Source organism: Chanodichthys erythropterus, chromosome 9 (assembly GCF_024489055.1).
Source record: "Chanodichthys erythropterus isolate Z2021 chromosome 9, ASM2448905v1, whole genome shotgun sequence".
In the NCBI taxonomy this organism is placed as follows: Eukaryota; Metazoa; Chordata; class Actinopteri; order Cypriniformes; family Xenocyprididae; genus Chanodichthys; species Chanodichthys erythropterus.
The window spans coordinates 34,037,877-34,063,126 of NC_090229.1; the positions used below are offsets into that span (position 1 = coordinate 34,037,877).

The window sequence follows — 25,250 nt, forward strand, 5'->3', positions numbered from 1 at the left end:
ATTCGCAAAAGTAAGCTTGTAATAATGTTTTATAATTCGAGTGGTACTGGTAGGTTTCTGCAGGAAATTCGAGCATGCAGCTGTTCGTCATTGCGTTTACATAAAGAACAAGTCCCAGCTAGTAGGCTAAATCACATGTGAGGATGGCGGATCATTTCTAGCCTTTTATCAGCTGCAATAATTAAACTTATCATTTTGATTGCAGACTGTATGGTATGACTAATTAATGTAGAGATTAGACTGTACAGAAATTGAAATCTAACGCTAATACACACTAAATACACATTGTCACACAATGCTGATGTTAACATTAACAATTTGAGAACAAAGTATAACAATAATAATAATTTACACGGTTTGATGTGATATGAACGAAGCGATCGTTAGATTTAATCACCATTGGTAGCGCGATTTATTGTAATGCTTCTTTTTCTTAGTTGGTCAGAACAAAGTTACAGATTTGTTACTTACTTGTTCAGATGACATTTTCTGGTGAAAATACATCTTTCTGAAGTACAGTATCCACCGGTCCGGTGAATAACAGCCACACATTCTCCTCAAAACATTAGATTAATCTGCGCTGAAGAGTCGTGACGATGCAAAACCCACGTAAAGATGATTATTCCGCAAATAACTGCAATTGCAGGTTTCAAACAGAGATGGCGACAAAGAGGCAAAACTTACTGCCTGCAGCTTTAAGGACACTTTTTTTTATTTAAAACTTTATTATGCAAGTTCATTGTTACATTCGTACTTTGGGACAGGGGTTTTCAACCTGGGGCTTGGGGAGTACAAAGGGGTCTGTGAGAAAGTGTAGGGAAAAAAAGTAAAAATAAATAAAAGATTTAAATAAATAAATGTAATTAAAATAAAAGTTATTAAATCAATACAAATTGTTATATTAATACATGAATAAATGCATGAATAAATTACAGTACTATAATAAGTACTGAATAAGTTACAGCTACTATAATGAGCAGGAAAAAAATAATGTAATGTAATAGAAACAAAATACTTTCCAAATATTTGACACATTTATAATATTAATTTTCAGTGTATAAATTGGGTCTTTATACATATGAAGACTTCAGATGCAAAAGCCTCTAAGTGCCTTCTGAAATTTCCTTCTAAAATGAGCATTTTTATCAAGCTTGTATTTTTAGGTTCAGTAATTTCACTTTAGTGGCAATTAATAGTACCTTTTCATTGCCATTAAAGTGAAATAACTGAACAAACATACAAGCTTGATAAAAATGCTAATTTTAGGAGAAAATTTCAGATGGCACTTAGAGGCTTTGCATCTGAACTCTTCATATACAGCTTAATTTAAATTTTAGGATGGGGTTCCCTCTCATGAGGATGATCATATTTGGGGGTTCGTGGCATCTAAAAGATTGAAAACCCCTGCTCTATGAGACAGTCTCTCATATAACAATGACATGCAACAAATATGAGCTGTTCACTGATAATGGTGAATAGATGCTTGTTTCTCTGTTGCGTAAGGGTTAGCCTATAGGTCAAAGCTATTTTGTGGAATATAACAAAGCTGGATTGTTGAAATGAGCAACCAGGACCGGAACTACACATTTCATCACAGTTATCGTAATTTCATGTTATTATGTATAATGTTTAAGTCATTGTGATAATATTTGGAAACAGTGCGTATTTTAACTAGTGGACCAGCCTACATGAATGGACAATATAATGAGCAAAATTTGTGAATTTAATTCATTCATTTTACTTAATATTTACTCAAGATTCACTAAAAATATCTGAAAAAAAATTGTGCAGTATCTCTTGGCAAGGCTGTTAAAAGAACTTGGAAATTAGACTAGCAGAGATGGGCATTGGCCAATATTTTTGGCATGCTTATCGGCCAATTAACTTGAAATGGCCAAATATCATCTGTTTAAATGGCCTGGCTGATATATAATCAGTCTATCACCAGTTTTAATGTTTATCCTGGTTAGGTCCCCAACCATACCACAGATACTGTTTTTTGATCAATTTAAAACCATCAGCATATCGGCTATAGCATGTATAAGGCCGATACTGATGGTTTTGATTATTTAACTGCGTGAAATGTTGTATAATGTCTGTTGCATAATCCAATGTTTTCTCTGGGTAATATAATTAAATACTTAAATACAAAACAAAATGAAACCTGTACAAAATATAGCAGGGATGCTCGGGACAATCGACAGAAAAGTCACCGTCCCGATACGGCCAGTGCTGCATCATCACAAAATTTTATCCTTTGGTATTTTTAAGCTTTGCCAATTTAAATATTGAAGCCCAAGAAGATGTGATACATTTTGTGTGCGCACACATCCAAATCACGCGCCCAGAAAGCAGCATCTCAGGCAGCACACAAATACTGAATTGAGTTCTTTTTCACTTCTTCTTGCACTTGAATGGACAAATTCACACAAAATTATATCAAAATGCCCATCTTCAGGAGTATCCTACTACAGTCGGTCATGGCTTAACTGAATGTAAAGTTAAATGTAGTTGAGAAATAAAACGTGTGTATCAGTATATTAGATTCCTGCAGCTCTTAAAGTGACAGCAGCCTAATATTCCTGCTGCGTGTGTATATATATATATATATATATATATATATATATATATATATATATATATATATATATATATATATATATAAAATATATATATATAAAATATATATATATAATGTGTGTGTATATATATATATATATATATATATATATATATATATATATTATATATATATATATATATATACACACACACATATATATATATATATATATATATACACACACACATTATATATATATTTAATTTATACAGCAGTCAATTTCTGTTAGACCTACCTGAAAAGCACTGTTTATTTCAGATTTATCTTTGTTCTGTTTTATTTATATTGGCATGTCGAATGTTAAACAGATCCAATCTATGTTCAGTGAAGATGATTTGATGATGCAGCAATAAACCTTAATGCATCTGTTTTTGAACTTTGTTAATTTAAAGCATGATCAAAACAGTAATCTATACTAGTAATCTATTGAATCCCTATAATAATTCTTAGTACTTACAATACCGTTCAGTTTGGGAGCGGTAAGTTTTAAATGTTTTTTAAAAGTTTCTTTTAAAAAATAAAGTTGCATTTATTTGCATATCAAAAATACAGTAAAACAGTAATATTACAAATGAAAATAGCTCCAGCCTTATTAGTTACTCCAGTCTTGAGTGTCACATGATCATCTAGAAATAATTCTAATATACTAATTTTTGTTCTATTCTTTGATGAAGGTTCAAAAGAACAAGATTTATTTTAAATAAAAATCTTTTGTAACATTATAAATGTCTTGACTGTCACTTTTGATCAATTTAACGTGTAGATGCTGAAGACAGCTATTAAAAGGTACAATTTGTGATATTTTTTTCCGCTAGAGGTCGCTAGAAGCCTATTCAAAACAAAGGCGTAGTTTGATGACGCCAAGTTTTAGAGCGGAAACTTGGGACATGTGGTCTCCATCTCAACGGACGGTGCAAAAGAATAGGGATTGGAGTCTGGAAGAACTCATGTTCGTGGATGCGATTATTAACGTTACTGTAGTATGAAGCAGAGCAGGAGCGAGTGTTGCGGGAGCTGAACGAGGAGCTGGAGCGATTGATCAACACATGCCTCACGAGCAGCGGGACTTTTATTATGACACAGTCGCCGGCGCCGCTTCCGCTTTTCCGGTCATGAGTTTACGGGAGCTGTCCTTGTCGACAGAACCAGCGGCAGATGGTAAACAGTAATTATGTTCCATAAATAAGTAACACAATCCACCATAAAACGTGCAAGAAGTAAATAAGGAACTGCTTGAAGCAAGCTAGTAGTTTGCTGGACGCTAGACACTACTTCCGCATTTGTCCACGGCACTGTTGTCATGTGGTTTCTACGTCAGTAAAGGCGGTAACAAAGGTAACTGCGTCATTGACAGGCGACTGCACTGCCCCGTGTCACTGTTTAGAATGGGAATTTTCTCATGATTTACAAGTAGTTGAAAACATTAGAGATATTGTTAGTAATCTGCTGAACAAAATATATAACACTAGCCTAGTGGTTTTTGGATATTTTACTGCAAAAATTTTACAAACTGTACCTTTAACTAAAACAAAAATCTTTCTAACCCCAAACTTCTTGAAACTTTTGTACGTTTTTTGGGAGGCAAATATTCAGTCATTTCATACAAGTTAAGTGCAAATGCAACGTATATGGATCAGCTTAACTTAGTTGTTTATTACCCATAATTTCAAAGACGGACAAACATTCAAACACAACCAAACTATTTTCTCTACCCCATACATACATACTTTGGCCAACTGCTGACATCAAACAAAGAAATACAAACAAGCACACTAACACACTGTCAAAATCATATTTTACCTTTCTTTTCTCCCAACAAACAAATAAAACTAATAAAATAAATTAAAAAAAGGCAACTTCCAAAAATCATGCACTAATTATACAAATGCAACAAAGAAATATTAACATCTAAATTAAAATACAGAAGCTCTCTCACTTAAAAAGAAACTGCAGCCACAAAATGTGCCGTGAACACACACCCACACAAATACATTACAGATCTAGCACTGCGACCTCATGGTGATCCTATCAGGACGCCACAGGAAGCATACAGGTGAGTGTTCAAGAGAATAAGTGTGATGTTACATTCATTAGATTGCATTATTGTACTGTGAGGTGTTGCTTCTGTCCTGTGGTGAAGTTAGGTGACATTGTGGTTTGTTAGATGACCATACGTCGTTCACAATCAGGATTATAGCCGTACCACCTGTTCTTAAAGAGATGCGAATCTAGTGTTTTAGAAAACACAGCTATTTATGAAATGGTAATGACCTTTTATATTTTCTGTTAAGCACATGACATTTAAAATGTAGTTTGTGTATTTTAGTATAATTTTGAGTATAATTTTACATTAATAATAATAAATAATATTACATTTAAACATTTTAGATTATGTTTTATTTGTGGGTTCTGTCTAGTGCTGTCAAATCTAAAATAAAAGTTTGTTTTATATATATAACTTTTATTAACTTTTATTTTAGATGCGATTAATCGATTTGACAGCACCCTTTCTGTCATTTACTCAACCTCATATTCCAAAAATATGTATTACTTTTTTTTTTGTGGAACATAAAACATAACTTAAAACAAATTAAATTTCAGAAGATATGGACTAAAGCACGAAAATGCTTTTATAGTGCTTTTTCTGGTTACAGTATGCTTTCATTGTATGGAAGGAGCAGTGTGAACATTCTTCATAACATCTCCTTTTGTGTTCCACAGAAGAATAAAAGTCAAACAGGTTTGGAACGACATGAGGATGACTTAATAATGACATTAATGTAACATTACTTTAGAGACTTCAGAGTGCTATAGCTTGAAAAGCATCTATATGCGTCATGATCTCAAAAGGACCTTCTGCATTATTATATGTTTGCTATCAGAAAGCAGATCTTCTGGTTTGGTTATACTAATTTAGGCAAGTGTTGTGAACAAGTTCTATGAAGTAGGCGTTTAGGCGAACACAGGTGACATATAACACAGGCAAACGACCGGTGAGTTGAGCTAAAGCCTTACACTAAAGTGAGCCTGGTACGATTTCAGTTAAGAGAGTCTTGGTGGCTGAACTCTGAGTCAGAACTGGGGTCCAGGAGGGCATGGTTATCCTGGAGATCGGGGTCAAGATCGGGGTCGTTATCGTCATTGCTTTCCGCACTGTAGTCCACTTCCTCCAGGAACGCTGGCTCATCCTCATCCAACACATATGTGGTGTGACTGCAGGAAACACACACAGACACATGGCTGTCATTTATTATGTCAGCTAAGATGAGTATATGAGAGGTGAGATCATATCTTGACAGAAACAAGATACAACAGAACAGTTTATTCCCATAAGTCACAAACAGCTAACCGCATTTCTATTAACACCAACTTAAAGGGTTAGTTCACCCAAAAATGAAAAAGAGGTCATCACTCACCTTCATGTCGTTCCAAACACATAAGACTTTCGTTCATCTTTGAAACACAAATGAAGATCTTCATTTACAGTCCATGCAACTACCATTTTGTCGCTTCAAAAACGTCATAAAAAGATTGTAAAAGTAATCCATGTGAATTGAGTGGTTTAGTCCAAATTTCCTGAAGAGATTTGATTGCTTAATATGATGAAAAGATTGAATTTAGGATTTTATTCACATATACATATTGATCAGCAAACATAAACATATGCTCAAACATACATGCTTGATGTGCGAGAACAAACCTCATTGGTTCTCACTGAAGCTCAAACGTGCTGTGTAACACGAGAATGAACCTCATTGGTTCTCGCACGCCAAGCAAACATGCCTGAGCTTCAGTTTACCACAACTGATGTGTGAGTTGATGAATGTTTATATGTGAATAAAAGCCTAAATTCAATCTGTGCATCATATAAAGCGATCAAGTCTCTTCAGAAAATTTGGACTTTATTCCACAATATCTAGTGATGGGCGATTTCAAAACACTGCTTCATGAAGCTTCGAAGCTTTATGAATCTTTTGTTTCAAATCAGTGGTTCGGAGCGAGTAAAGTCATGTGATTAAAATTTCGAAACGTTTGAAACACTTATGATGTAACGTTTGAAACACTTATGATGTAACGAAGCCTCGTTTACTGAAATCACGTGACTTTGGCAGTTTGATACATGCTCTAAACCACTGATTCGAAATAAAAGATTCGTAAAGTGTTTTGAAATCGCCCATCACTAGATATTGTTGAATAAAGTCATTATTTAGTTTTTTTTAGGCGCACAAAAAGTATTCTCGACGCTTTATAACATTAAGGTTGAACCACTGTAGTCACATGGACTGATTTAAATATGTTTTTAGTAGGGGTGACAAGATCTCGTGTCACGAGATCTCGCGAGACTAAAATGTGATGAGGCGAAAGGCGAAAAGTGGTCTTTGTGATGTTGCCATGACAGAGTGTTAGGATGATTAGGAAAGAATATGCCACCGCTACGTTTACATTACGCTTCCACTGTCGTTTTGCTTTGTATTTAAATAAAAAGCATTTAATTCAGTTGGATAACGGTCGCCGCCGCTCCATATTCACAGAATTATGCGCGATCGTGAAAGTGAAAGTAAACATAAGCGCGTATTCAAACGCGATCTCAATACCCCGCATTTTGAAAGCGGCTTCCTGATGAATGCAAATATCTCTCAATATGAAAGCTATTTAAGGCTGGGCAGTGTAGTTTTAACCATCTCTTAGCTCTGTATCAAAGAAAAATTTGGTCTTATTTGCACTTTGAACATTGGGAGAGTGTGATGGTTGCACTTATGTTACCAAAATGTTACCAAAAAAATGAACAGTTTTCTCTTAATCTTACTAAGCACAAACAATAAGGTTTCATTTGTTAACATTAGTTCAGGATAGTTCACAGTGCATTAACTAACAATGAATTACTATTTTTATTAACTAACATAAACAAAGATTAATAAATACTGTAGCACATATATTGCTCATTGTTAGTTGATGTTGGTTAATACATTCATGTTAATAAATGAGACCTTATTGTAAAGTGTTAACATTTTTATTTATACTGTTTGTATTTCTATGGTCAGTTTGAGGAAAGGAGTTCAGTTAGGAGGTCAAAAGTTGTAGAAGCTCATACATCATGTACAGTAAGGTCTGAAGAGACTGAAATCATACAGAAGAGAAGTCAGTCCGTTGAGTTTGTGGCAAAACTATGGAGTCAAATGAATGCCTTAAAGTTTTGCACAAAAATAAAGTTTTGAAAAACAAAAAAAAGAATTGAGCAATAAAAAAATGTTTTGCAAACAAAAATAAAGAATTGCAAAGGAAAAATAAAGTATTGAGCAGAAAAAATAAGTTTTGCAAACAAAAATAATAAATTGCAAAATAAAATAAAGTAGTGCAAAAATAAAAATATAATCAATTACAAAAATCAATGACAGCTGTAATCCTATTTTATCTTTGCCACATATTTTTCATGCTCAAACCTACTAAATCATTTGTAACGCTCATTTTATTCTGCGTTTCAGTCAAGCGTGCGCTCACGATACCGGTTTTCTTTTGCGCTGCACTTTTCTGTGCGGTTCTCTTTATGGCACTGGTTTGACGTGGGGGTGGAGTCAAGAAACTTGCACTATTTTTGCACTAGTTTATTTTATTTTGCAATTCTTTATTTTTGTTTGCAAAACATTTTTTTATTGCTCAATTCTTTTTTGTTTTGCAAAACTTTATTTTTGTGCAAAACTTTAAGGCATTAATTTGACTCCATACAAAACCTTTTATAGTACTTGAGTATTGTTGTGTTTTAGTGCATATGATAATTCATACTCAGAAAGTAGAACTGAAATGACATTCATTACAAGATGATTAGTTAAAACATTTCAAATACACCTGCAGAATATTTTTTCTAGTCATGTATTTCGCCATTGAGGATTTCTTAAAAATAGTGTGTAAAAATCTCGTCTCGTGAGATACCAGTCTCGTCACACCCCTAGTCTTTAGTAGCTTTCTGGACATTGAAAGTGTTAATTATCTTGCTGTCAATAGAGCCCTCACTAAGACAATGGATTTGATCAAAAATATCTTAATTTGTGTTCTGAAGATGAACGAAAGTCTTACGGGTGTGGAATGACATGAGGGTGAGTAATTAATGACAGAATTTTCATTTTTGGCTGAACTAACAACTTAAGCCCATATTTATAATATAAATGTACCTTGAATATGTTGGTAAACAGCTAAATTAACAAAAATTGTGCCTGTGTGCAAATATATAAGGACCTAACTGTACATATAGTTTTTTTTTTTCATGACAAGCTTAGAAATGTAAATTGAAAAATTACGAGATATTTCCAGAATTTCCATGATCGTTGGTGCATTGTGGACCAAGTAAACAGAGCCCACCCCCAAGTCCTTATGATGTTCGGCTCTCTATATATAGCTCAGGACCCTCCTTCAATGTAAGTCTATGGGATCTCCCACCCCTCCTCAACAAGCCACACAATTTGAGGCATCATTCACACAGAGCGGGACGAGTTACGAGCCACAGTTTAATACTTTAGGTTAGGGGGTTGTTCAAATCTCTAACCCTAAGTTTGAGCTATAATAAATGACCGGTCAATACAAAAAACCAACAAACGACTCCTGTAGGGTAGCGGTCGAAAACCTCATGTGGCGGCAGAGGAGGCATTTCTCTGCATCCCTCTCGCTCGGTATCTCTCTCTCCTAACACAATAACCTTACTAAGAGTGATGATGGTTTTATGGCCCTCTTGTTAAGCAGTTAAATGGTTTAATGTGTGGTCTGGTGGTTTGGCTGGTTTTAGTGGGTTTTTAATGGTTTTAATGGTGTGAGGGGGAAGAAACTGGATCCGAGCGAGACAGGCCGAGGGGAGGGGGGACAGACTCAAAGTGGATTAGCGGGCGTTTTGATCAGGTGATTAGATGACTATAATGAGCAGAGTGCTTCTCTCTTCACTCAAGTGTGCTGAGCCCCATGTGACCGACATCTCCTCAAGTGGTGCCGGCCATTAGAAGAGGGCTGCAAGATCGCGTGTGTGTGTGTGTGTGTTCTTATCCATTACAGAAATACACAAGTTAGGAGGGGCCGAAGTACGTTCTCAAGAAGCTTCTAGAATCTAGAAGCTTCTGACATCATGGACATCAGGTCTATTATTGTTCTGAACTTGTGGGCTCCGAGCTGCTTAATGTTGTATTGAAATTCGATATGGCGGCTGTTGCGTCTTCTACGGTTTGTGCTGGTTCATGCAGCGGCACAATAACAGGACGTCCCTGGGCTGGATATGGTCATTGTACTGGAGTGTGTGTGCGTGTACCTGGTGACGTTGGGGATGCTGCGTGTGTCTATCAGGTCGTTGTCCATGTCCACTAGATGGGAGTTGTGGTTGTGGAGCTCTAAGGGGGACGTGAAGCGTCTTAGCCTGAGCAGAGCCAAACAAAACTGAGCGCCCATTTCCTCCAATTCATTTGTACCGATCTGTAGACCCTGCAAACACACACAGATTACCTGTTACAAGCACTATTTGTACAGGATTAGTTTGCAAAATGACACCTGGGTTGCATTTATCAACAGGGGTGACTCGGGTGAGACATGATGAATTAAACAAATAAAGCTATATATATATATATACAATGCACACACAAACACAGTAGTCAACATTTGAAGTGGATCAAAAAAGTTAATCAAAGATGTCCTAGGAAGAAGGTTTTAGGACAACTTTGATGAAAGTTTTTCTCAAATGTTGACTACTGTGTGTGTCAACATTTGAAGTGGATCAAAACCTTTCATCAAAGTTGTCCTAAAACCTTCCTCTAAGGACAACTTTGATTAACCTTTTTTGATCCACTTCAAATTTATATTTATATATATTTATATATATATATATATATATATATATATATATATATATATATATATATATATATATATACATATAGATTTCAGCAGTGGTGTGTAACGCAGTCACTCCTTGTTAAATATTATATATAATTATTTTTAAATGTAGTCTTTTGAAAAGGCATCTGAAACTAAAACTTAAACTAAGTGAAATGTACTGTTGTCAAAAATATAGATTTTTCGACACATATCGATAAGGAAATATATGAAAAGCTTCCAATACTCATGCATAATAATATTCAGACATGATGATAATATTAAAATATCTATATGGCAGACTCTATTTGGCTAACTCAAAAAATTTGAGGTAATCAGTTACATCAAATTTTTGGAGTTATGATGTTACAAATTTTAAGTAAGCAGAACTATCAAGTTTTGAGTTCATAGTACTCATGCATGTTAATTTATCCTAACTTGAAGTACAGAGTTGGCTAACTCATACATTTTGATAGCAATTAACATAAAATATTTAGTTTATTAACTTTTTTTATTTTGAGTTGCAAATCAGATGAGTTATTTATTTCACCGTAAACCCTAAGTAAATTCTAAAAATGTCAACTTGCTCATTTGCTAACATGTTAACAATAACATGGTATAGCACTTACTGAATAAGTAAAGCAACTTAAAACATGTAACTGACCTGCTCTCATATCAAGCCGCATGCTTGTCACATGATGGTAACTCTCCAAAAACCCACATTAACAGAAACTCTTCTAAATTAGCATAACAAAACATTAATCACTTACTAAAACTCCCTTACCATCAATCTTGCACACACAAAAAACATTATATAACACTTAATTTTATCATTTACTCTCCCTTTTGAGTGCCATGGCAGTCCAGTTTCAGTTAAACTTAAGTTAGTCTAAATTAAAAGAAATGAGTACAACTCCAAACAATGAAATGGTTCAGTTTACTTGAAATATGTCAATTCTGTGAACTCAAAAGAAAGAGAAAGTTCTAAATACACATAACAGTTAATTTAACTGAACTAATTCAATTTAAGTTTGCGTACTCAAAACAATTAAGTATTCTGAGAATTAGGGTTTACAGTGAGTGCATGGTATCGATGTCAAAATTGTGGCCAGTGAAAATGCTGAGTGGCTAGTAACTTTGGAAAACCACTAGCCACAGTGGCTGGTGAGCAAAAAAGTTCATGTCAAGCCCTGTATATTAGCATGTTATTGAATATGTCAATGTTAATGTATTTAATCTTTGTGAACTAGATTTGCTATTCTTCTAAAATAAATATTAAAAATAAAAGAATTTGTGAGTGTCAGGCACTTACAATGGAAGTGGGGGCCAATTTCTGGAAAGCTTATATGTAGAAATGTGAAGCTTATGATATAAAATCACTTATTCTGTTAAATCGTGTGCATTATTAAAGCTATAAAATTTGCATCATCAATTTTATTGACGTTGTAAGATTTAGGTGCTATGTTGCCATGGCAATAAAGTTGTAAAATTGGATATAACTTCACATAAAAAAGGTACACAATCATGTTAACAAACATATTGTTTATGTCTTGTGCCTATACTATTGAAACACAGAGTACTCAAATATTTATGAATTGGGCCAATTCACTTCTATTGTAAGTGCCTCACTGTAACCCACAGCTTTTTTTTTAAGGATAAAGTAAAAGGCAGGACAAATATTCAAACAAATTTTTGTGGCAATCTACATCAAGCCAGAATTTGCTGTTGATTGAGCTTGACTTTTATTAACATAGAACATTCCATTAAGATGTATGTGAGATGATTTGTGACTGGCTGATTGGATCAGAATCTCCTCACTGATTTCATTTTGAATGTCAGATGGCATGAAACACCCAGCAAGGTAAAAAATCTCTAATGAATGTAATGAGAAATGTAGCTTTTCATTGAAAAATATAATAATATATATAACTTTATCTTTTTGGGTCACCAGGGTTATCATGCACAAATCTAAAACTAAAATTGAATCAAAGAAGCTTGTTTTCAGCATGTTTCAATGGTAATTATGACTTATAATTATTTATCTCACAATTCAGACTCTTTTCTCACAATTGTGACTTTACATCTTGACTTTTTTTCTCAGAATTCAGTCCCCCCCCCAACCCACAGAATAACAAAATAAAAAAAAGGCCTCTTTTTTTGCAAATGCATTTATATCTCACAATTGAGACTTTACTTCTCAGAATTGTTAGTTATAAATTCACAATTGCGAGCTAACATCTAGAAATTCTGACTTTTTTCTGAGAACTGCGATATAAACTGATACATCATTGAAAGAAAAAAATTGTATTGTGAGATTGAAGTCAATTCATTTTTTATTTTATTTTTATTCTGTGGCAGAAACTAGCTTTAATATTAAAGTTTATAAAATATTATAAAAAAAAAAAAATTACCTATCAAAAAATAAATGGTCAAAAATAAAACCCACTAATCATCTGATCTCTAATGCATACTGCACACAAATCTGAAAAATACTTTCTCATTTTAGCAAAATCTAATCTAATTGATGGGCTGTACACAACTTCCTCAAGCAAAGGCACACAGGTGGTTTTTATCAGTCATCCTGGAAGCAAAGTCGTGTTTACAATGCACTGGGTTGAGTGGTTCTGATGAAAAATGAATCAATGGATTTTCCAAAGTTTGTGATAAAGGGTTTTGTTCGAGGCACTTAGAAGCAAGTAAACTACACATTCACAAAGCAGCTTTTTTTCCTTAATTTTGTCTGAAGTAAACAGCACTTACTGAATTACTTTTGCATGGGCAGAAATTCTGCTCACAATATTTAAACAATTTTCAAGTGTCTTCTGTACAACTGTTCACAGAGACTGCTGAGACACTATTTCAATGTTTTTAAAATGTCTTTCCCCCCATGCCCCATGTCTGTAATTGTTTTATGAACTATTTCAACCTTCTGCTAAAGAAAATGAACTGTGATTGGCTGCTTGACATGTCAGTCAGACGGTCTCTTCCAGTCTAAAAAGGACAATAACCTGCATTGTGGACCTGACTTAAAAATTAAAATTAAATGAATAGGAATTAAAATAAAACAAAGGGAAGAAAAACAAACAAACAAACAAACAAAAAAAAACAAAAAAACATTTGTACTTAGTAAAAGATAAGCAGACAGAAAAGGTTGCGAGCTTGCGGTTTCAGATTCAAACGCTCATATGTTAGTCAAACTCAGTTCCTGGAGGGCCACTGTCCTTCAGACTTTAGCTCCAGCCCCAATTAGACACACCTGAACCAGCTAATCAAGGTCTTCAGGGTTACTATAAATGTCCAGGCAGGTGTTTTTGGGCTGGTTGGAGTTAAACTCTGCAGGACAGTGGCCCTCCAGGAGCGGAGTTTGACACGTGTGTGTTAGAGAACATAACCACTAGATGATGGCTCCAACACAGGTATGCATACATTTTTATAGTGAAGTGAAAACTAACTATAGATCACAGTGCTGCTGCTTTAGTTTCTCTACAGGAGAATGGTAAATTCAGATACTAAACAAAAAGAAGCTTCAGCCATGTTACTTGAACTCACAGAGACGCCATTATGTGTCCTATAGACAGAAGACAGTGAGTCACTATCAGAGACCTGAGACTACTGCATCTTCACACATGCTCTAGCGCCATCTACTGTTCACATTCATCATGAAAACCTGTCATTTTATATTTACTGACATTTAAACATTATTCATCAAGAATTGATGAAATGATTATTCATTGTTAGAAAAAGCAGTAGTATGGATAAGAAAATATATGTTTAACACTCATGTGACTGTATTTTTAGTTTTAAATTTGGTGTACAAGAAACTAAATTGGTGACAGAATTTAGAAGCATCCATGCTTTACACAAAATAAAACATTAGGATCTTTTAAGAATTTTGTTTGACTTTTTTATGCACACCTGCAATAAATATTAATATATATTTTTTTAAATGTCAGATTTGCTAGTTTTCTTCAAATTAGAAAGGTTTCTCCTGCACTAAATTTAACATTTCCACTCGTAAAAATAAAAAGTTTCAGTAACACTTTACAATAAGGTTCGTTTGTTAACATTAGTTGATGTATTAACTAACATGAACTAACCATGGGAAATACATTTATTACTGTATTTGTTCATCTCTATTAACAATAGTTAATAAAAATCCAGCTGTTCATAGTTTGTTCATGTTAGTTCACAGTGCATTAACTAATGTTAACAAATACAACTCTTGATGTTAATAATGTATTAGTAAATGTTGAAATTAATATTAACAAAGATTAATAATTGCTGTATAAGTGCGTATCATTAATAGTTCATGTTAACTAATGAACCTTATAGTAAAGTGTTAGCAAAGTGTCTTTATTGTTATCTCTGATTCCATGAATAACCTTTAACATCTCTGGAAGCTTTTCATTGCACAAAAGGTTCTTTATAGTAGAAAAAGTTTATTTTATTAAAAAGTTCTTCACACAACGAAAAAAAAAAGTTTATTTTAATAACTTTGGTAAACTAAAAATGGTTTGTCTATGACACTGCTACAGAAACATACTTTTAAACCTTTATTTTTAAGAGTACATTTTACATATACATATACATATATATATATATACATATATATATATACATATATATATATACATATATATACATATACATACATATACATACATATACATACATATACATATACATACATATACATACATATACATATACATATACATATACATACATATACATACATATACATACATATACATATACATATACATACATACATATACATACATATACATATACATACATATACATACATATACATATACATATACATACATATACATATACATATACATACATATACATATACATATACATATACATATACATATACATATACATATACATACATATACATACACATACACATACATATACATATACATACATATACATACATATACATATACATATACATATACATATATATATATATATATATATATATATATAAATAAACAAGTTGTATATTATTTCTATGATTTTCAACAAAAAAACAAAACAATTTGTCAGTTAAAAGTTTTAAATAAGAACCACATCTTCCGTATTTCATTTTTGGTTTAAAAATAGAAAAATGAATGGACACAAAAGTACACGGACCAAAATAGCATTATGCTTTCATGCTTTTGAATGAAAAAGCTCATGAAGTGATTGAGAGTCCAGAGTAAGCAGAGCTGAATCTAGACAAACTACATAATTGCAGTTGTGTAATTTAATAGATTTTGTGACTTTACTGTTATTCTAAAACGCCGAAAATATAAGAATAATCGGTCATTTCTCTGGTGCTAGTGACACCAAGTTGATTTTGGACAGGTTATGAGTATAATCATTTCCACTTCATGAAGTTCAGTGATAAAGATGTTTTGACTTGCAGGATTGCAGAAAGGGTTAGAGGATTGTTCCAGAACAAAAGAACTGGTGAAAACATTCCTCATTTCATTCTTTTCAAAGGCAGAGTAAATGCACAGCTAAAAAAAGTTAACCTTGAGTTATGAAGCCCAGCAACTCTGAATTACAGTGCCAAATGAATACAGTGAGAATTGCCAACATGGGTTAAAGCGTGGCATCTCAGAAGGCTGAATTTTATCAAAAACGAAGCTGTTGTTCATTCCAGCTGAGAACCGCCCTGCCAAGATCTTGTCATGTGATTAGATAGTTTAATCTCACCCACACAGAAAGCCAAGAACCTTGATGTCAGACTGACCAACATTTATTTGCACCCCACAAACAAACCACATTACTGTTAAAACTGATCCTGTGTTAGTCATTTCTGTTTCCACAGTATTCACATGGGGTTACGGGGTGTTCTATTTTGAAAGTTTCTTGTCTCTTTGTTTAGTATTCCCACACCCTGTGAGAAATGAATTTCCATGACGACTACTAGATAACAGCAAGAACAATAAGAGCAAGGCCAGAAAAACTTTACACAAGTACACAAATCACAGCGTTTTGAAGTTGGTTACTCATTTTGCAATATAACAATGCACAAAGCCAATCTTGCATAGCTAGAATCTAATACCCAAACACAAGTACGAGTGCTGGTAAAGCACTCTTGGCTGCATTCGCATACTTGCATGAAGTATACACCGATCAGGCATAACATTAAGACCACCTTCCTAATATTGTGCTGGTCACCACTTGCTGCCAAAACAGCCCTGACCCGTCGAGGCATGGACTCCACTAGACACCTGAAGGTGTGCTGTGGTATCTGCACCAAGATGTTAGCAGCAGATCCTTTAAGTCCTGTAAGTTGCGAGGTGGAGCCTCCATGGATCGGACTTGTTTGTTCAGCACATCCCACAGATGCTCAATTGGATTGAGATCTGGGGAATTAGGAGGCCAAGTCAACACCTCAAACTCATTGTTGGGCTCCTTAAACCATTCCTGAACCATTTTTGCTTTGCGGCAGGAGGCATTATCCTGCTGAAAGAGGACACAGCCACCAGGGAATACCATTTCCATGAAAGGGTGTACATGGTCTGAAACAATGCTTAGATAGGTGGTACGTGTCAAAGTAATGGCAGGAACCAAGGTTTCCCAGCAGAACATTGCCCAAAGCATCACACTGCCTCCGCCGGCTTGCCTTCTTCCCATAGTGCATCCTGGTGCCATGTGTTTCCCAGGTAAGCGATGCACACGCACTCAGCCATCCACGTGATGTAAAAGAAAACGTGATTGATCAGACCAGGCCACCTTCTTCCATTGCTCCGTGGTCCAGTTCTGATGCTCACGTGTCACTGTTGGTGCTTTCTGCGGTGGACAGGGGTCAGCATGGTCACCCTGACTGGTCTGCAGCTATGCAGCTCCATACACAACAAACTGATGCACTGTGTATTCTGACACCTTTCTATCAGAACCAGCATTAACTTCTTGAGCAATTTGAGCTACAGTAGCTCATCTGTTGGATCAGACCACACAGGTCAGCCTTCACTCCACGTGCATCAATGAGTCTTGGCCGCCCATGACCCTGTCATTGGTTCACCGCTGTTCCTTCCTTGGACTACTTTTGATAGATACTGACCACTGCAGACCGGGAACACCCCACAAGAGCTGCAGTTTTGGAGATGCTCTGACCCAGTCGTCTAGCCATCACAATTTTTTTTTTTTCAATCAAACTCGCTGAGATCCTTACGCTTGCCCATTTTTCCTGCTTCTAACATCAACTTTGAAGACAAAATGTTCACTTGCTGCCTAATATATCCCACCCACCCAAGTAAAGTAAAAGTAAAAGTAAAAGTTAAAGTTAAAGTTAAAGTTAAAGTTAAGTTAAGTTAAGTGAAGTTAAAGGTAAAGGTAAAGGTAAAGGTAAAGTAAAGTAAAGATAAAATAAAATATAAAATATAAAATAAAAAATAAAATAAAATAAAATAAAATAAAATAAAATTAGTGAATCAGAGTAAGGTAATTTATTTATTTTTTAAAAAGAAACTGAAATAAACTTATATTCAAGTGACAGTTCAATAAACAGGCCAGAAACTCAGACACTGACCCTGGGCAATCATTGATCCCTGGACTGTACTCATAAAAATGATTTCTCATGGCATGCATGACGTAAGAACCCCGTTGGATACGGTCAATTGTTTCCTGCCACTTCTCTGATCATGAAATAATTGAATAACAAGAACCAAATGCTAATTTTTATCCTACGTACACTTGTTCTTTACCTGGTGTTGTTTTGGTAATCTGATATTATGAACTCATTCTCTACCAGCAATCCCAGTTATATTTAGATGTTTTAGGTTATATTAAGGTAAAAGTTTGTGTAAAAATAACCAGCCCTCCCTCACCTTGTATTTGCCCTGGTCACAGCCACACAGGGTGCTCTCCATGGTGTAACTGCGCTGCACTCCGATCTCTCTCCAGACCACCACACGCGCCGTGGCCTCTTTGGAGCGTTCAACTACAAAACTGCAGCTGGACAGGCTGAACGCTGGAGCCATCTGAGACAGCAGCTTAGGCAGAGTCTAAAACACACGGAGAACATGAGAAGTGGCTTTTACATTCTTCAACTTATTTACATGAAAAGATCAACACTGATAAAAGAGTTAACTTTTGTATATTCTCAATTTTTAACATGATTATTTTTCACTCTCTTAGAATAAAACTACTGTTTATACTGCCTTTAAAGAGGAACTATTATGCCTTTTTTAAAGTATATGTTCAACTTTCTTTAGTTTGTAATGTTGCTGTTTCAGCAGAAAAAGGGCCTGCAAAGTTACAAACCCCAAAGACTCTCCAGCAGGAGTTATTCTCTATATCAGTTTCACTGTTTCTGATCTCCCTGAAATGCCTCTATTGTAGCCTTGAGTTTTCTTCTGGGAATGAACGTTATAATATATATATATCATTATAATAAAAACAATATATCATTATAATATAATAGTTGTAATATTCCCAATTTAAATAATTCCCACCCAAGGCATACACAAAATAAAGGGGCGGGGCCTGGTTGAGTTGCGTTAGTAGTGTGTTGTCGCAATATCCATGCCCAAGAGACTTTTTTTCCACTCTGAATCTAATGCGGTTATGCTAAGGGGCGTGACTTTCCATACCACAGTCAAAGCAGTTGACCAATCACAACACACTGATCCAGCTGGCCAATCAGAGCACATTGCATTTTTCGGAAGGAGGGGCTTCTTACAGAGACAAACTAAACAGAGTGTTACTGACAGACTGGGAAGAGAGGTGCTGCAACAACGAAGATAAGTGAAAAATAAGGTGGTTTTTTTGAACGTTCAAGCATGAAAACCTATACTAGTAGAGCCCAAAAACAAAATCAAGACTATGTAAAAGGGTACAATAGGTCCTCTTTAAAAGAATAATTCTGTCATTTACTTGCCCTCATGGGATTTCATAATCGCATGAAGTTCATTCTTCTGTGAAAAGAAGATTGTTCAGTTGTTTTTGTCCAAATTATGAATGTTAATGGTGCCCAAAACTTTTAAGCTCTAAAAATGACACAAAGGTAGCATCAGTTTAATTCATACAAAAACACATGAAAAATCTATCAAATATCTTCTTTTGTGTTGTGCACAAGCATTTCCATTTTTTGGGTGACCAATTCCTTTAATATGTAAATGTGGGCAGTTATATGTAATGTGGGCATTACCAAAGTCCCTTTAAGACAAGTCATTTCACTCGGCGACCATCTTTGAAATGCCTCTCGTGCATCCAAGTGCAGCTCCTATCTCATCAAATTCTCCAAAGCTGTTTGCCAAGCTTTCGATTAAATTTCATATTTGAAATCACCAATGAAATCTAACAACAACTGTCTCATAAATTTTGTTTCTAAATGCTCTAATCATGACAAAAAAAAAAAAAACTGTATTTTTTAGGCTGGATCAAGCTAATGATGATGGGCAGGCCTAAACGCGCATCTCTTGTGCCTCATTTCGAAGGCACGCATCTAACTGTTTCTAGAGGAACCGGAGCTTCTAACAGCCGCTGCAGGGATGCGATGACTTTACCAATTGGCGATTGGCTCTTATTTAGAATTATTGCATGTTGCACTTTCTCCCATTCAAAACAATACGTGTGGCGCGTCTTTTTATTCTATAATCTTTGGCATTACATGTGAATAACCCAATTTTTCAGCTTATTTCATAAATGGTCTGAATGGACAGAAGGAGCTGTGTGTTGCGAACGCCAGATTATATCTAAATAATGCATCAAAGTTGCCAAAAAGATTTACAATGGTTGGTATTTAACTGTGCAGATGTGTTACCCTGTATCCAAGGTCCTCCTGTAGGTCACAGGTGCTGGTGTTGACATTGGTCTGCCACACCGTCTCCTTAATACTACAGCCGTACATGAAAACATTCTTCTTCCGTGAATGGCCGTGATAATCGCAGAACACCTAAACACACACAGTTAACAGATAAACACACAGCTGGTGTCATTAAAAAAGGGTTCTCTTATCTCATCATACGATGCTCTCTCACCAGTGGAGTTCTTCCTGTAGCTCTGAGGTACTGCAGGAGACTCTTGGCGTGGTAGATGGTGGGGTGCAGCTCAGCGTTGGGGCTCTGCCACTGTCTGTTCAGATCCTCCCCGCTCAGAGAACAGCGATGACTGCATCGTGAGCATAAAAAGATTGGATATGTGATTACAGATAAAGTTCATGAAGAAGTATCGCCCTTTCTAACACTGGTAACACTGCGTGATAACTTTCATAAAAGCCGCGCACACACTTAACGATTGTAACGGCCGCTAATGAATGTAAATTGATACTTATGACTGATTGCGCTCAAACGCGTCCAGTCAGAGCCAGTTGCGTTCAGTATGCGATTACAGTCGGTGTTCAAATTCCATGTGTAAGTATATAAATCGGCTCCAGTCGTAGGAAACAATCGGTATGTGTGTTCAGTTCAGTCTTAGAATGTTTCAGCTAATCGTTAGGTGTGTCCCCGGCTTAAGAGTAAAGAATGACAAACAATATCACAATATCTGCATCATTTTTAATATGCAGTACATTTTCCTGCCCATATCATATATGTATTAAAAATCTAATAACATAATAATAAAATCCTTGGTTTGTGCTGTAATCTTATGATGATTTTAAAACAGTGTCATCAACGGCTTCCGTTCATTTGCAGAAGCAGAATGGAACATGGAGGTAATTTTGTTGTGTTGACATACTTTCCATTGATGACCCCATCAGGGTTGAGCATGGGGATGATTTTGAAGATGTAGCTCTCTCGTAGACTTTGGGCTTGAGGACTGCAGCTCATGAGATACTCCAGAGTGCCCTTCATCACCCAGCTAGAGTTAGTCTCTCCAGGATGCACCCGCGCAGACAGAAACACCACTGGACGGCTTCCTACAAACACAGCATAGCTAAGTGAGCCACACTCATTCACAGAGGCTGGAATGACAATCACATTATGGACAGTGTGCATGAGAGAACACGTGGGAGAGCGCCTGAGTGAGTGCATACACAGGTTAAAGCGCATGCAACAATGCATGAGAGCATGTACGCCAGTGCTTTCAAGAATGCATGCATAAGAAAGTGCACGTGGGAGTGTTCGTGAAAGTGTGTGCATGGGAGGGTTTATGCGAGAGTGCATGAGAGGTTGAAATGACAATCGATCTAGGATGCACATGAATGAGAGAGCATGTGAAAGAGCATGCAAAATTGCATGGGAGCATGCATGTAAAAGAGAAAAAAAAGTGAACGTGAGTTTTAGTGAGTGCATTTCAGAGCGCTTGGTAGCGTGCTTGAGTGTGTGCATGTGACAGTGCATGCATGGCAGCAGGCATGCAAAAGTGCATGACAGTGTTTGTGAGAGATTGTGTGGAGCATGCATACAAGAGTGCATATGAGAGTATATTAGAAAGTGTACTCGAGCATGTGCATTAAAGCATTCATCAGAGAGAGTATGTGTGAGTGCGCATAAGGACGCATGTGAGAGCGTTCATGAGAGTGAGTGCAGGTGAGAGTATTCACCAGAGAGAGTGCATGTGAGCGTGCATGAGAATCCATGTGAAAGCGTTCATCAGCGAGAGTGAATGTGAGCTTGCATAAGAACGCATGTGAGGGTGTTCATCAGATAGAGTGTATGTGAGCATGCATGAGGATGCATGCGAGTGTGTTCATGAGTGAGTGCATGTGAGCTTGCATAAGAAAGCATGCGACAATGTTGATGAGCATTCATGAAAGTTGAGTGCTAAAGAGTGCATAAAAATGCAAGATTCTAACACACATACCTGTAGTTTTCAGATAAGTAGTTAGCTGGGTTAGATGCGTTGAATTGGGGTTGAAGCTAAACTCTGCAGGGCTGTGGCCCTCCAGGAACTAAGTTTTGCACCCCTGCACCAAACTGATTGCTATAGCTGTATGTTTATCAGTGACATACCTATGTGTGTGTGTGTGTTACATACTGAACTGGCTGATATGGTCATTGCTGGAGGATTCTGGCATGGCTGTGATGGTGAGCAGGGGACAGCTGTTTCCTCCCAGCGTTTCACACAGATCATCCTGTCTGTAGTAAATCTGAGCAGTACGCAAAGCGCTCAACTTCTGCAGATGCATCTAAACAATAAGGAACAAAATCAAATTGAATTCTATTTTGCATCTATCCTACTATATTGCATGCAATATTAGGATGATGTTAAAATCAAGGTATATTGAGAATATCATGCCATATGTCCCCTGATGGTATCCATTTTCTGGTAAATTTCCGAAGTATGCATGCTTACTGGGCTAATATTGGTATATTATCAAGAGAATGCATGCACACTAAACCACTAGTCCACAGCGCCAACAGTAATGTAGCGTTAGTAACAGTAAGGTAAAGTTTGTTACAGCACATCACAGTATATAATATGTAGTCTGTTATATAAGACACAACTTTTTGCACCCAAACTGGCATACTACATAGTCAAAAGTACAACTGTGGTGGTACTTTCATTACCAGCAAAGTACATAATTTTAGTACATGTGAGTTTAGGAATGTTATTTAAACTAATGTGCTTCTTGATAAGACACATTCATGTATTACTGTACATCAGATGTTGCATCAATTTAGGGAGAATACATTTGTATAGTACCTTCAGCATCGAATAGGTGTATGGGTAATGATAGGCAAAGTAGCAAACATCATCTTTATGCTGAAAGGTCACAGTGAAGGTCATGGTGAAGTACGATTTTCCCTTTTGCCCTCCGGCTGCAATGGAGCTTCGTGAGAAATTATTCCTAGGTGATAAGAATAGAGGTCAATGCATGACAACCCACAAATCAATGCACTTTTACAGGCTATAATACAATGATATGCAACAGAAAAGGACGGTACTTACTTGTAGTAGCAGATGTCAGATCCTGTTCTAACCCATTGGGGCCTGCCGTTGATGGCATCCTGTACAGAGTACATGAGCACCTGCATACCTGTCACACCACAGGAAAGACCAGCAGGCAAAATCAGACAAAACCCTGACAAACACACTCTGACTTTGAAGATGTAGAGATGGGTTGACAGAGTGCATTTAAGTAGCTGTATTCTGTACAACATCCAAACATACACTACGTAACATGTGACATTCTAGCTCTAGCACAATTCACAACACTACTTAATAATCCAGTTTAATGGCACAGACATTTGAAAGTAACTAATCACTATTCGCATCTGCGTTTGTGTACTTGATTATTTGACCCACCATAATTAAATTGGCTGTTTGACTTCTCACAGTTGATTATATTGAATCGATAACGAACTCCAGGACGCATATTGCCCACCTCGAAATAGAACCACTGGTGATAGTGATTGCTATTGATGTCAGAGTTCAAGATCAAGTCATACTCAAACCTGCCGACAGAAACAGGCAATACACAGAATGGATAAATAAGAAACAGCTTCTTCATTTTATGAAAAGCACATTTATAAAACAACAACAAAAAAATGCTTATTCTGCACATACTTTCTGACTTGTATTGCTTTCCGTAGGTTTCCAGACTCAAATTTAGAGTTGAATTTGAGAGACTCCCCATTGTCAATAACTGGACAACTGGAAAGACAAATTAACACTGATGAGTCACATATTTTGAATAACTCAGAGAAACAAAGACAGCCTGGGTTTGTGTGAAACAATAAATCTGGTCGATCTTGAATGCAGTACAGAGGCATGTCATATCTGTGATATCCCCTAAACCTGAGCAATTAGTAAAAAAGGAATTAAAGAGATTAAAGTGTTAGTTTATAAACAGTTTTTTTTTTCAACTTCAACCATTCTATTTCTACCAAGAAACAGAAAAGTGGAACATATATGGTATGAATATATATGATATACACCAGATGATAAAATCTGTGTTATTTCACAAAATGCAGCTCCTTGATAGATAATGGGTGTTCATTCTAGTCAAAAATAAAATAAAAAATAATTAAAAAACATTCAAATTTAAAATAAATAAATATTTATAATGATGATAATAATAATAAAAAATAATATATAAAGCTGCTAGCAGCAAATAATAGGGCCAAGCACAAAAAAAAGAAAAAAAAAAAGAAAAGATGAGCATGGCTGGGAGCATCAGACCAAGTGCAACAATGAGTAATTAAAGACATTTTAATATGATTTAGTCAAAATTACTGAAAATATATGTACATAGATAAATTCAATCACACGTAATATGATTTAATTGCTTATGGTGTTTGACCAATAGCTGTAACTGTTACCAAATTGATGTTTTGAGATCAGTGTGAGGAGACAATGACAAATACAGAGATACAGCCTCAGAAGCAGCTTCTGAAGATGATAGGAGTCGATTTTGGTGAAAATCTAGGTCTAGGAGGAGTTAGAAAAAGTAGATTTTCAAAGAAATTTAAAATGGTAGACAACAAGTTCGACCGAATATGGCATAACTGTTCTTTGTATGACTCAAAGAAGCTATCAAGATTCAAATTAATCAAAAGCCATTCACATTGAAAAGTCATTATAAGTTTTGACCAGAAGGTGGTGCTGTCTAGAAACTTTAAGAGTACCTTCAGGGCATAATACCAATGACCCATTTTTGCATTTCACTTTAAAATTCAATATAGTCGACGCGCAAAATGGCTGACATGAGAAAATCGGCTACCATTGCAGTGCTGAATCTAACGAGACTACTTTTATGATTTTTGGGCAAACAGTTCAGAAGTTATAAGCAAAAAAAAAAAACTTTTTTTTAATGTCTCCCGACCAGTAGGTGGCACTGTACCAAAACGCTGCATGTAGTTTCAGATCATGCTTGTGATGACAT

General features: G+C 35.7%; 1 protein-coding gene across 5 annotated transcripts in view; it reads right to left on the minus strand.

Moving 5' to 3' along the window:
- Nucleotides 1–4,093: 4,093 nt before the first annotated feature.
- Nucleotides 4,094–25,250, minus strand: part of agtpbp1 (ATP/GTP binding carboxypeptidase 1) — a 52,506-nt gene continuing 31,349 nt past the window's right edge. For 4 of the 5 annotated variants that reach the window (XM_067395415.1, XM_067395418.1, XM_067395416.1 and 1 more), the window contains 11 exons: nt 23,933–24,019; nt 23,672–23,820; nt 23,315–23,402; nt 23,069–23,213; nt 22,400–22,550; nt 21,158–21,338; nt 20,461–20,590; nt 20,244–20,375; nt 18,307–18,483; nt 9,909–10,078; nt 4,094–5,836 (listed from right to left, as the gene is read on the minus strand). In XM_067395415.1, the coding sequence (XP_067251516.1) occupies nt 5,662–5,836; nt 9,909–10,078; nt 18,307–18,483; nt 20,244–20,375; nt 20,461–20,590; nt 21,158–21,338; nt 22,400–22,550; nt 23,069–23,213; nt 23,315–23,402; nt 23,672–23,820; nt 23,933–24,019 (1,585 nt within the window). In that variant the 3' untranslated portion in view covers nt 4,094–5,661. The remainder of the gene's footprint in view (nt 5,837–9,908; nt 10,079–18,306; nt 18,484–20,243; nt 20,376–20,460; nt 20,591–21,157; nt 21,339–22,399; nt 22,551–23,068; nt 23,214–23,314; nt 23,403–23,671; nt 23,821–23,932; nt 24,020–25,250) is intronic. The other variant, XM_067395419.1, reaches the window with a different exon arrangement.